At 42.7% G+C, this 12,524-nt stretch overlaps 1 protein-coding gene across 3 annotated transcripts in view; it reads left to right on the forward strand.

Annotated features, from left to right (window-relative positions):
* Positions 1-12,524, forward strand: part of GABRG3 (gamma-aminobutyric acid type A receptor subunit gamma3) — a 317,527-nt gene that overhangs the window by 291,055 nt on the left and 13,948 nt on the right. For 2 of the 3 annotated variants that reach the window (XM_083501729.1, XM_083501731.1), the window contains one exon: positions 7,075-7,227. In XM_083501729.1, coding sequence (XP_083357855.1) covers positions 7,075-7,227 — 153 coding nt within the window. The remainder of the gene's footprint in view (positions 1-7,074; positions 7,228-12,524) is intronic. The other variant, XM_083501730.1, reaches the window with a different exon arrangement.

Consider the following 12,524-nt stretch of genomic DNA (forward strand, 5'->3'; position numbering starts at 1 on the left):
CCAGAGCGAGGCTACTCAATAAACAGCCTTAGAAGAAAGCTGCTAACTTATGACAGGCTTCCCTTGCATTTTTTACTTCTAAGCCTCATGTGGCGTTTAACTATTCAAAGGAAGTGCTATATTGGGAACCACCTCTTCATCCTTAAAGTATTAATATTTCAATAAGTGTAAATATTACAGCCAAAGAACAACTGGGACCTTTAAAGACATTTCAGAGACTCCGTTCCCAAGCTCAGCACTCTCTTTCAACTTAAAAGGTGAAAGGCGTTTGACTACGTACAGGAAAAAAACAGGCGGCCACTTTTGAAACCTTAGACGGTGTCATTCAAGAAAACATTGACATTTTCCTTGAGCCTGTGGAAATGCTAGTGCCCTCCTAAAGAAATGAAAGATTACTGCCTGCAGAAGAACAAATAGCGTCAAATGTAAATTACTTGATACTGACTCATATCATATAAACATCATCTAGCTCCAAGTACAACTTCAGCTCTAAATGTCACATTTTTCTTCCTAATATTATTGCCCAGGGGAAACGGCAGTTCTAAAAATAACCCACAAATATTTAAAGACAGAAACATTTCAATTCTGGTGTCTAATTTGGAGAGCAATTCCATCCTTTGAAAGCCGCTGTAAATATTTCATCCACTTTTCAATCATTAAACTTATTTTACTGAGGTAAGAGGTCCAGTTCAGCCTGTATATTCTGACCATTTGGTTAGAACTAAAGAAGCAGTTGTAATAAAATTAGAATCATTTATAAACAAGGAGGTGCAATATCTTTTTTCCCCCATGAAAACAATCCATCATATGCTCATTTAAAACAATTTGTGGGATATCTGTAGCTGCAAATGCAAAAGAGGCCACATTTTTCTCCCATATATTTCTTTCCCTTTTGGCTAACAGATATTTACTTTTTTGCTGGTTTGACCAGCAGATCTGCTTAGCAAGGAGATATTCCAAATACTGAGATCTCAGAATGAAGCCTATTCTGGAGAACTGCTTAAAATGCCATAAAATGCCATTTACCGCCCCCTTTGCCTTTTCTTCAGAAAGCTGAAGATGCTCCCATCAACCATTTCTTTCAGAGAGTGGGGAAGAATCCCCAAATACCAATAAGAGCTAACATGTCGAATTATCCAACTGCCCGTTCTCCAAAATTGTTTTCAGGTTACCAGAAAAATAAGAAAGAAAAAAGTGCTCTGTAAGTGTGTGTGTCCTTAGTCTTATTTCAAATAGTTCTTGAGTGCAACCCACAAACATCTCAAGTTCACATGGGTGAAGAGAGAGAGAGAGAGAATACATATAACTGAAATGATATTTTCCTAGGCCAATAGAGTGTGGAGGATTCTCATTGCTTAAATTAAGAATAACACCATTTATACAACAATTAAAATAGGAGGGGAGACCACCAGATATAGCCCCATTCAATTCCTCTTGTGGCCACATTATGCTTTGTTGACTAATTTGTAGAAGCCAGTCTTCATTTAACAAATACAACAATTAGCAGTAGCTTAAAGTGATTAATCTAGTGCTCTTTAATCAACAGTATAGAGAATAATTTAGCCTACACTCTTCGTTGATGGAACCAATTTATAGAGCCTTCAGGGTCTCAAAGTCTGCATATTCACTGCCCTTCTTAAAGCAGGAAGGTTTGCAAAAGATTACCTGAAATAAAAAATAGTTAACTGGAATCAAGAATTCTGACATAATCCTTGCTTTGCTGTTTATCTATTTATATTTCATTTATTTAACTTATGTACCACCCTTCATCTGAAGATCACAGGGAGGTTTACAGTATATTGTTTGCCGCAGTCAAAACCTTCTAGCCTCTAAGGAAGGAAAATGACTTTGCCATTAATACAAATTAGGCTGACAGCACATTAATAGCTAGGTTGGTCTTTTCATCTCCTTTCTTAAAGATGATGACCATGATCTTCATACTCCCACACTATGGTATATTTCCAGAGTAATTTATAAAGTCAAAATGTTCAGCATTCATAGGGAGCCACCAGTCTCCAGATGATCGTTGAATAATTCAGTGGGAATACTATCTTCCTCCACCTCCAGGGTCTTATTGAATGCTAGAGATTCCAGAAATTTAACAAGCTTCTTCTCTGAAATCCACTGCTAGAAGTCAAGTAAGTCTACTAGATCCTCATTAAAATCCAGGACATTCTTTAAAGCTTTGAGAATGTTTTCTCCAGACGCAATTAGACTCTTGTTCCTCATCTCCATGACTGATGATCTGATAAAGCTCTACAGCCTAGTGCTATTTCTTTCAGTTTCTTTTCAGATATGCATTTAGGTTATTGCAAGTTTTTAATCATCTTTCCTTCTATTGAAGCGTCTTCAGCTTCCTCTAAATCAGAAGGTGTAATCTCCTTAAGGCTTGTTCAACTGATCTTTTAGCAGTCTTACACTTTTGGCTAAACCATTTTGTACCATTTCTCAAAAGATCTAGAAGTGTGATAATAGCCACAGGCAAAGATTTGCCCTGTATTAAAAAATCATTGGAATAAATCAGTAAGATTTACAGGAGCATAACAAAAGTTATGGGTAGGTTCCTTCATCCTGCCAACTGACATTTGACCTGAAGCTCCATGGTTAATTTGCCAACCCACCTGTAACCTTTCTTTCTTTTGTTGGTTCTTTCTTTCATTCTTTTGCACGTGGTTTGAAGGAAAAAGGAGAACAAACAAATCAATCTGGTATTCAAAATAGGCACCATAAAATTAACTTTAATAGGTGGATGACTGCCACTTTCAATAGCAGAATCTCAAAATCAGAATGTCGGAAATATACATTAATATAACCAAATGCACCTGCACCTTTAGATGAAATAAAAGTGAAATTAACACATTGGGCAAAGGAGTCTTGGCTCATGAATCAAAGCTTAGGCTGTCCTCACCCACTCTCATAGGTGATCAGTATTGTCCAAATTGATAGTTGCAAGTAACACGCAAATGTTCATAGGAACTATCCGCACGATACCAAATACTGAAGATGCAGACCCAGCCTACAACCCATTTTTGCAGCTACCCTGTTTCCCCGAAAATAAGACAGTGTCTTATATTAATTTTTGCTCCCAAAGATGCGCTAGGTCTTATTTTCAGGGGATGTCTTATTTTTCCATGAAGAAGAATACGGCACACATTTATTGTCTAATTGTGAGTCAGCCAGACTCCGTCAGGGCAGAGCGAGCAGCAGGCGGCAGATTGTCCTGGCAGCGGCGCGGGCTCTCTGATTTAAAGAGACCTTGCACTGCTTGAACAGCTCCGGCTGCTCTGCGGCCAATCAGTGAGCAGCATGGCGGCACCCACCGCTACGGTCTAGAGGAATCAGCCGCCTTACGGTAGCTTCGGGGGCCTTATATTCTGGGGAGGCCATATGTTCGGAGGAGGCCTTATTATCGGGGAGGTCTTATTTTCAGGGGACGCCTTATATTACAGCGAGAGGCAAAACTGGAAGTAGGTCTTATTTTCGGGGGATGTCTTACTTTCGGGGCAAGATGGTATGTTAGTGGACCTGATTCATGATCCAGTTTGGGTTAGTTTAGGTGGTCCCTTAATATCAACAAGTCATCTCACCCTCTTTGGTGGGCCCATTGCATGCTGGCATTCCCCTGTGTGTTGGGATCCAATGTGAAAAGTAGCCTGTTTCCCAGGCAGGAAAGGAAGCCTCTGGGTCCAGCTTGCTGCCAGGATAATTAGTCCCACCCACTTACCTAATCAGCGAATTACGAGCCAGCATGGGCCATGGGGGGCAGGCTTAGCCTGCTCCTCCAGTATATAACCTAGCCCCCTGGATTTCTCTGCAGCCACTACCCAATGCCTATGCCAAACAGGGCCACAGGTTGCCTATTCTTCTTAGATGTTGTGTGTGTGATGGATGTGTGGGTGTGAATTTAAGGTGAAATATTCATACTCCTGTGGGACGTGGGTGGCGCTGTGGGTTAAACCACAGAGCCTAGGACTTGCCAATCAGAAGGTCGGCGGTTCGAATCCCCGCGACGGGGTGAGCTCCTGTTGCTCGGTCCCAGCTCCTGCCCACCTAGCAGTTTGAAAGCACGTCAAACTGCAAGTAGAGAAATAGGTACCACTCTGGCGGGAAGGTAAATGGCGTTTCCGTGCGCTCTGGTTCACCAGAAGCAGCTTAGTCCTGCTGGCCACATGACCCGGAAGCTGTATGCCAGCTCCCTCGGCCAATAAAGCGAGATGAACGCCGCAACCCCAGAGTTGGCCACGACTGGACCTAATGGTCAGGGGTCCCTTTACCTTTAATTCATACTCCTAAGCACAAACTTGGGATCTACTTGGAGTTCAAATATGTGATAGGTTTAGCACTTCAGCCAATGTAGTAAACCTGTACTTAAATGATAATTCTCTACAGTTTCAGGACAGTGGGAGGCCTTTTTAAGAAACACTTTTCCTCAGAGTGTGTGTTTATACCCTTTTGCGGAAGCCATCAAAAGATGAGGTGCCTTTCTTTAAGGAAGTTGAGTTTGAGCTAAATGGGAAGCAGCTACAAGCACAAGAGGTTGCCAGCATGAAAATTACAGCCCATTGTATAAAAGGAATGAAATAAGCAGTTATGTCAGAGAAAGGCTGAACAGAAGGAGAATGTGCTTGTAAAAGGAAATGAGGAAAAAAGGGAGATCGCCTCAGATACAATTGCCACTTGAGGCTCTCCTCCTTGAATCAATTTAACTATTTACTGACAATGAAAACATGGAATAGGAAGGGTCATCAGAGGTCATCTTGACCAGCCCCTTGTCAATTCAGGAAACCCATTACTGAAACATCCCAAATAGGCTCAGCCTCTGCTTAAAAACCTTATCTTTACCATCCTTTTCCTATATCGCATCACAATAAAACACTGCCCACACACAAAACAAGTTATTTACTCTCTTCCTAGACTACTTCTTGGCCATAGCAGCTTCCAATGTGATTTACAAGGAGGGTTGGGTTAAACAAGTCACAATTCAATCAATTAAAGTCTCCTAACTAATCGGAAAGCTACTTTTTGAATACTTTTGTCTGGAAAGAGGCTCTGTCTGTAGAAACTCCAGTGCAATGACATTCCAAAAAACAGGAACCAGTACAGAAAATGCATGGTTCTCCAGGTGTTCAGACAGATGATAACCAACTGGAAAATGGGTATGGCAAACCTACTGATGAAGGTGCTACTGGACAATTTTTTAATTTTTTAATTTATTTCAAAAGAGCTAGTTGACATTCTTCTAGGAGCCACCTAATCTTTTTTTCTAGTTAACATTATTCACTTGCTCTCTTTGCTCACCTTTCCTTATTTGTCAAACACTTGCCTCTTTCCTGATCCCACGTACATCTCATTCAAATCCTGCTACAAAGTCTTTCAGCCATGTAATTGCATCCTCTCTGAATATGGTAGTCTTATTAAGAGTTGACTTAATTTTATTTATAAGTTTCTTCAAAGCTGGGAACATGATCCCTTAATAAAAGGCACATTTTTATCAGCCAAGTCATTTCCTGTGTTGTTTCTTTTGTGCTGTAATGCTATCTCTATATATTACTGAGATCAATAACATGCTAAAAATGAAGAGAAGTGGTAAGAAGCCTGGGGCCACATTACATTATTCAAATAATACATTATTTAAATTTGTAAGCCTAAACAAAATTTCTCCCTTTCAAGTTATTATTGAATCTCTTTTTCATTTTATATTTTGCCAGGTGAAGTAATTATTTCACACTTCTGTTGCACTTCACGTAAAGAGCTGCTTTGTCACATAATCAGAAAATACAAATTACATGTATTGCAAAAACCACACTGCATATTGTCTAAGCCTGGTGGATAAAACTCACTTTCTTTGACAACCTTCTGTTTGATAATAAGGAATCAAGATTTCGAAATTAAGCCCACTCATTTCAAAGAAAGCTTACTTTCACATAGTCTCTCATTACAGTTCCGTTGCGTTAGACTGTAATGTTGCACAACCTATTCGAATCCGTTGATTTAAAATTCATTTGCCTCTTAGAAGCTCCAGAGTCGATAACAGAAAGCAGCACTTAGCAATTTCAAACATAAGGCCTAGGAGCCGGAGCAGACCCTTTGGGAGTTCCCAATGTGCCCTATGCCTCCCACACCATTACAAAAACTATACAAATGGTGGCGTTATCGTCAAGGCTACTGTGGGGTGGGGTGGGGACTGAGGCATACATCTGTTCTGATAGCAACTTTGGAAAGGCACAGCAGTATTTTCCCTTAGGGTCCCAAGTCACATCAAGGACAATATGTATATACCTAATAACTTTTAATTATTATATATTTGCTGTACAGTGGTACCTCAGGTTAAGAACTTAATTCATTCTGGAGGTCTGTTCTTAACTTGAAATATTCTTAACATGAAGACCACTTTAGCTAATGGGGCCTCCCGCTGCTGCCGCCGCGTAATTTCTGTTCTCATCCTGAAGCAAAGTTCTTAACCTGAGGTACTATTTCTGGGTTAGCAGAGTCTGTAACCTGAAGCGCCTGTAACCTGAGGTACCACTGTACATGTTTCAGATTATATAAATTGCCATATTCAAATAGTTCAAATTAGGGGTGGCTTGACCATGAAGTGGAATGAGGCATCTGCTTCGGGCAGCAGATCTGGACCCCCTGGGAAGAGCCGCCGCCACCTGCTCCTCATCTCCACCCTCCCCTTTCATTCCCAAGCTGATTTTCACTCCTCTGAACTGGTGGTGGTGCACTGCTATTTTGTAGTTTTCCTCAGGTGCCAGAATGTGTTGGGCGTTCCTTGTTTCAAATTTTAGATTCTGATTAACATAATGTTGATGTCAAATTAGGGGGAGTTGGGGTTTTTATAGTTAAAAAAAAAATTGGGTGTGGGCCCTGGAAAAGTTTGGCTCTCCAGCCCCAGGTGATCTTGTCATCACTGATATAAAGGTATTCTCTATTCAAAGCACTGTGTCACCCATGAATGTTAACATTGTAAGTCATTACAGCAATGTTCTCTGTTTCCTTCTTCATGTGAGCAGACTCCCACTGGATTCTACAAGCCAGTCACCAAATTATACAATTTATTTATTCTTGCAGGTGATTATATAGTCATGACTATATACTTCGATTTAAGTAGAAGAATGGGATACTTCACTATTCAAACATACATTCCCTGTATATTAACAGTTGTCTTATCCTGGGTATCGTTTTGGATTAAAAAGGATGCCACACCAGCAAGAACAGCCCTGGGTAAGTTCTCAAAAAAAAAATTGTGTGTGTGTCACGGTGGATTTGAATCCTGCCTATGTTCTTTGTTAGTAGAGAAATTCAATCTAATTTCCAGTGAACAATTGCTTCATGGCAAATATATATGTCAGAGAGAGAGATTGAGAAGTGGGGCGGGGGGAGAAAGAGACAGCTTGCATCCTGCAAATTTGGACATTCTGTTCCTGCCTGAGTAGTTTAACCATCAATCCCTCTTCCTAGGGAACTCTGGGGATTGTAGCTTTGTGAGGGGAGTCTTCCTAAAAACTCTCAGCACCCTTAACAAACCACCGTTTCCAGGACTTTTTAAAGTGGTAAAATAGGGATTTAATAGTATAGTGCAGATTAGAACAGGGTTTCTTAGATTGCAAACTCTATCTTTCTCATTGTTTTTGAAGCACCCTAAGAATTCTCATACAACAATGAATGGGTATATGACTGGGAACCCCGGGTGATCGTTACACGATTTCTCTAGCACTGCTACTGCTTTCACTGCCCCACACCAGTTCCCTGGGCTATAGATACAATCAGTTGATATATTTCATACATCTATGGGCCAGGGCATTGCATTCTGGGTAACTTAAAATGGCAGGCAGCCACCACAGGTGGGAGCTGAGCTTCAAAAGTGGCACCACCACCTGCTGCTGCTGTAAAGCACCCAGACTCCTAGCAGATAGGCAATGAATGGCAGTGTGTCCAGGCTGGGTCAGTGAAGGGACCATTCAGGCACACAGGTACCTTGACCAGGGACCAGTCTGGCCCAGTGCTGGTGCCAGACCTAGTTCAAAGTACTGTGGGATGAGCAAAATGATGGTCACACTGACACAAACCCCAAACCCAAACCTTAGGAGAAAATGAAGTACTGTCACTACTAATGGTGAGTTCAAACACACACATACACCCCTCAAGAAAATGTTGGAGAATTTCTTCTCCCTCTAGGGAAATCCTCCATTGGTAAAAACATCCCCACAATTTCTTTGCCCACAGATAGGGCACACCTCTAGTTTGGATTTGTTGTGGTATGCAAATGTATAGGTGGAGTCTCCTCCTTATGATATGACATTGTCAAGGTTGTTAATCCAAGCTGCTAAGACTACCATCGCAAGGTATCCTGAATGCAGTGTTCTAAGAACAAGTCCACACAGGCAGATGTGAATGAATGGGGCATGGCGGTAGATCCAACACGACAGGCAGAACTTTCAAATACTGCATCTCACCTCAAAGCACAATGAATGAGGTTTTTTCAATTCATCTACTCAGCTGTGAGTCATCAAACAATGAGAAATCAAAGTGAACCAACCCCAAGAGATTGGTCATGGTGAGGGAGATCAAGCAGACGGGAAAGGAATCCTGGTGCCCTTTATTACTTTGCTGAAGAGGTCGCGCTGTGAAAAGCACTACCATTGTTGCAGCGCGAAGTTATTAGGGGCAGTAGAAGGAGGACTCTGGACTGACTCAGAGCTCCTTTTCATGAACAGCAATGGCAGAGTAGTTACTGCATTTGGGTAACTGTGAGAAACCGGAGCCACAAGCAGACACAATTTTGATTCTGGACAAATCCCAAACCAATTGGTCCCAAACCAATTGCCCTTTCACATGGCCAGAAAGCACCACTATGCATACACAGAGTTCTGTGTATTATGCAACCACTCATGGCAGTTCACAAGCCCTGTAGCTGGCTTACCAAATCTTTCATCTGCTCTACCAATGTCTAAGGGTGGGTTAAACCACAGAGCCTAGGGCTTGCCGATCAGAAGGTCAGCAGTTTGAATCCCTGCAACGGGGTGAGCTCCAGTTGCTCGGTCTCTGCTCCTGCCAACCTAGCAGTTCAAAAGCACGTCAAAGTGCAAGTAGATAAATAGGTACCGCTCCAGCAGGAAGGTAAACGGCGTTTCCGTGCGCTGCTCTGGTTCACCAGAAGCGGCTTAGTCATGCTGGCCACATGACCCGGAAGCTGTACGCCGGCTCCCTCGGCCAATAAAGCGAGATGAGCGCCGCAACCCCAGAGTCGGCCACAACTGGACCTAACAGTCAGGGGTCCCTTTACCTTTTACCAATGTCTAGCTCAACTGCAACCATCCAGTAAGCCCCCACAGTTCCCAGTTTCTCCTCCTGCTGCTCATGCTTGCCTCTCCTTCCTGCAGAAGGACCGTTTGTTGTTGGGGGATGATTTCTTCCAGATAACACTAATATCCCACATGAACAATTTCCCCCACTTATTAGAAAAGCCAATATATGCAGATGGAGACTCTGCCTCCCTGTGGCTGCATCTTATCTGCAAAACAGTAAATCAGGGTGACTTCATATGTGATCTTCAGATGTCTACTGGGCTATAGTCAGGGGTGATGGGAGCTGTCATTCATAATATACAAAGGATCAAAGGGTAAAAAAACAACAACCACACAGGAGGAACAGATTTAAAAATGCAGCCATCGGATAGCATCAAAAGTATAACATCTGGAGTGTATGTCATGGGTTTTATTTCAAGGTGAAGAAGCAGAACTTGTGGCGTTCCAGATGATGCTAAACAACGATGCCCATCAGCCCCTGCCAGTATGACCAATGGGCAGGAGTGACGGGAACTGTAGTCCAACAATTTCTGGAGGAATTCTGGTTATCTACCCCCATCAAAGACACTGATTTTCCAAGGGCTGCTAGTGTAAAACATATGCAGAAAATGCCACAAACACACAGTTCAGCATAGATATGCATGTCATATTGGCTTACTTCTGGGTAATTATGTACAGAATTGCATGCTTATGCTCCATATAAAGCATGTTTCACAGATGGAAAAAGGGGAAGAGTTGTGTAACACTATCAAGGGACAAATATTAAAGCTTTGCTATTGCCACTACTGTAGTATTGAAGAGAGGGGATGAGAAACAGGCATTGCCAGTGCTCCCCCCCCCCCCCCGCTAAAAATGTTTAGAGGTACTCTCATTTTCCTACTCATATGGAAATACTGCCCCTCTAAGAGGACAAACTTAGATCCACAAAATGTTTAGGGGTATGCGTACCCACAAAGTGTTTAGGGGTATGCGTACCCCTGCATCCCCCCCCCCCGAAAAAACCCACTCGGCATTGCTAAATTTCTGCGTGTGCCCCCCCTACCCACTTTAGATTAGGCATAGTTGTGGAAATGAGAAATGATTGGGCACAGCTGTGAATAATATTTCTCTATCAAAAGTGTGATGAAATGATGACAGAGCATGCTCTTGAATTAGATTTTCACAATGCTCGACTTTCTATGGAAGAAAAAAGATTGTGTAAATGTCAAGTGGTTTTTAGCAGGCAGCAAAGCCCTCTGGCCCTGGCTTTCCACAAGCAGCTTGCTTATCACTGCAAACCTCTGTTATCAGTCTGATCAAAGGGAGGCATGGGTTAGAAGTTTAATCAGAGGATACTATTATCTTTTAAACATTTGAATGGTCAAGGGGAAATGAGGAGGTTAGGAAATATTTGGCTGCAGAGGTGCAAATCAGAATTCAAGGCTGCCCCCGGGGAGATATCTGCAGCAGATTTGTGGGACAGGGTAACGTCCTGGTTATCAAGATCCCATCCTCATCCAACAGCAGATATGTTAGCCATTAGGTCTTGGGAATCTTTTTGTAAGGAAATGTGCACCCTTCTTGTCCTGTTGACCTGAGTCAATAGATGAGATTTGAAACCTGGATTGAAATAGGGTCACCACATAATGAAATTGCAAACTTCAACACTGATATATGAACCCTTCGTGCAAAAATCCAGACAGCATCTTGAGAACATTGCAGGCGAGGCTTGCATGCACACCCCTTCCCATCTCCTGTCTTTTGCGTGTTCAGGGGAATGTCTGAATCCAGCTTGAAGTGTTGAAGCCCTTGCTGTCTGCCTTCCCCCTGCCTCAAGACAGTAGGAAAGGGGAGGTTGCTAGGGTGGGTTGCAGGACCAGGGTGAACACAGTCCTGCTCACCCTACTGAGATCAGCTGTGGACAGGGTTGTGTTCACCCCAGTCCTGCTCTGAAGCATTTGATCAGGGGTCCTCATGCTTGCATGTGCCCTTAACTGATCACTTGAGGCATCCTTTCCTGCGTGTGGCCTGAATCAAATCACTGTATCTTTATTCCGTATCATCTGTAAAACAAGAGTGAGAACAATATGGATCCTGGGATCTGTGAGATGGCACACTAACCAATTAGTTGTTGCTGTTGTTTAGTCGTGTCCGACTCTTCGTGGCCCCATGGACCAGAGCACGCCAGGTACTTCTGTCTTCCACTGCCTCACGCAGTTTGGTCAGATTCATGTTTGTAGCTTCGAGAACACCGTCCAACCATCTCGTCCTCTGTCATCCCCTTCTCCTTGTGCCCTCAATCTTTCCCAACATCAGGGTCTTTTCCAGGGAGTCTTCCCTTCTCATGAGGTGGCCAAAGTATTGGAATCTCAGCTTCAGGACCTGTCCTTCGAGGGAGCACTCAGGACTGACTTCCTTAAGAATGGATAGATTTGATCTTCTTGCAGTCCATGGGACTCTCAAGAGTCTCCTCCAGCACCATAATTCAAAAGCATCAATTCTTCGGCGATCAGCCTTCTTTATGGTCCAGCTCTCACTTCCATATATCACTACTGGGAAAACCATGGCTTTAACTATACGGACCTTTGTTGGCAAGGTGGTATCTCTGCTTTTTAAGATACTGTCTAGGTTTGCCATTGCCTTTCTCCCAATGAGCAGGCGCCCTTTAATTTCGTGACACCTGGAGCAGGAACCAGCAAGCCACTCCAGTATCCCTGCCAAGAAAACTCCATGGACAAAGGCAACCAATTAGTATCAGTAGCCAAAAACACATCTACATGGAACTGACAGATAGGCATGAATCAGATCTTTTATGTATGTATTGATTATTGCATTTATAGCCCAACTTTTTTCCAAGCATGTCAAGATGGCACGCATGGTTCTCTTTCTTCCCATGTTATCCTCACAAGAACCATGTGAGGTAACCTAGGCTGAGAGACTGTTCTTGGCCCAAGGTCATGTGGTGAGTTCCACGACTGAATGGGGATTTGAACCTTTGTCTGCCTAGTTCCAGTCCTAGCACTAGTCCAGCGGTTCCCAATTTTTTTCAAGGCAGCACCCCCTTGGCTCCATAAGCCCATCCCCAGTGCCCCCTAACCTGCCTATAAAAAGCATTATTCAAAATGGCGAACGCAATGAACCACTAAGGAACATAATAAAACAAGAACATTCAAAACAGTAGCAATTATTTGCACATTTGCTCAAAATCCAGTTGAAACTATTTTGTTTGATTAA

Source organism: Podarcis liolepis (assembly GCF_965112155.1).
Source record: "Podarcis liolepis genome assembly, chromosome: 4".
Taxonomy (NCBI): Eukaryota; Metazoa; Chordata; class Lepidosauria; order Squamata; family Lacertidae; genus Podarcis; species Podarcis liolepis.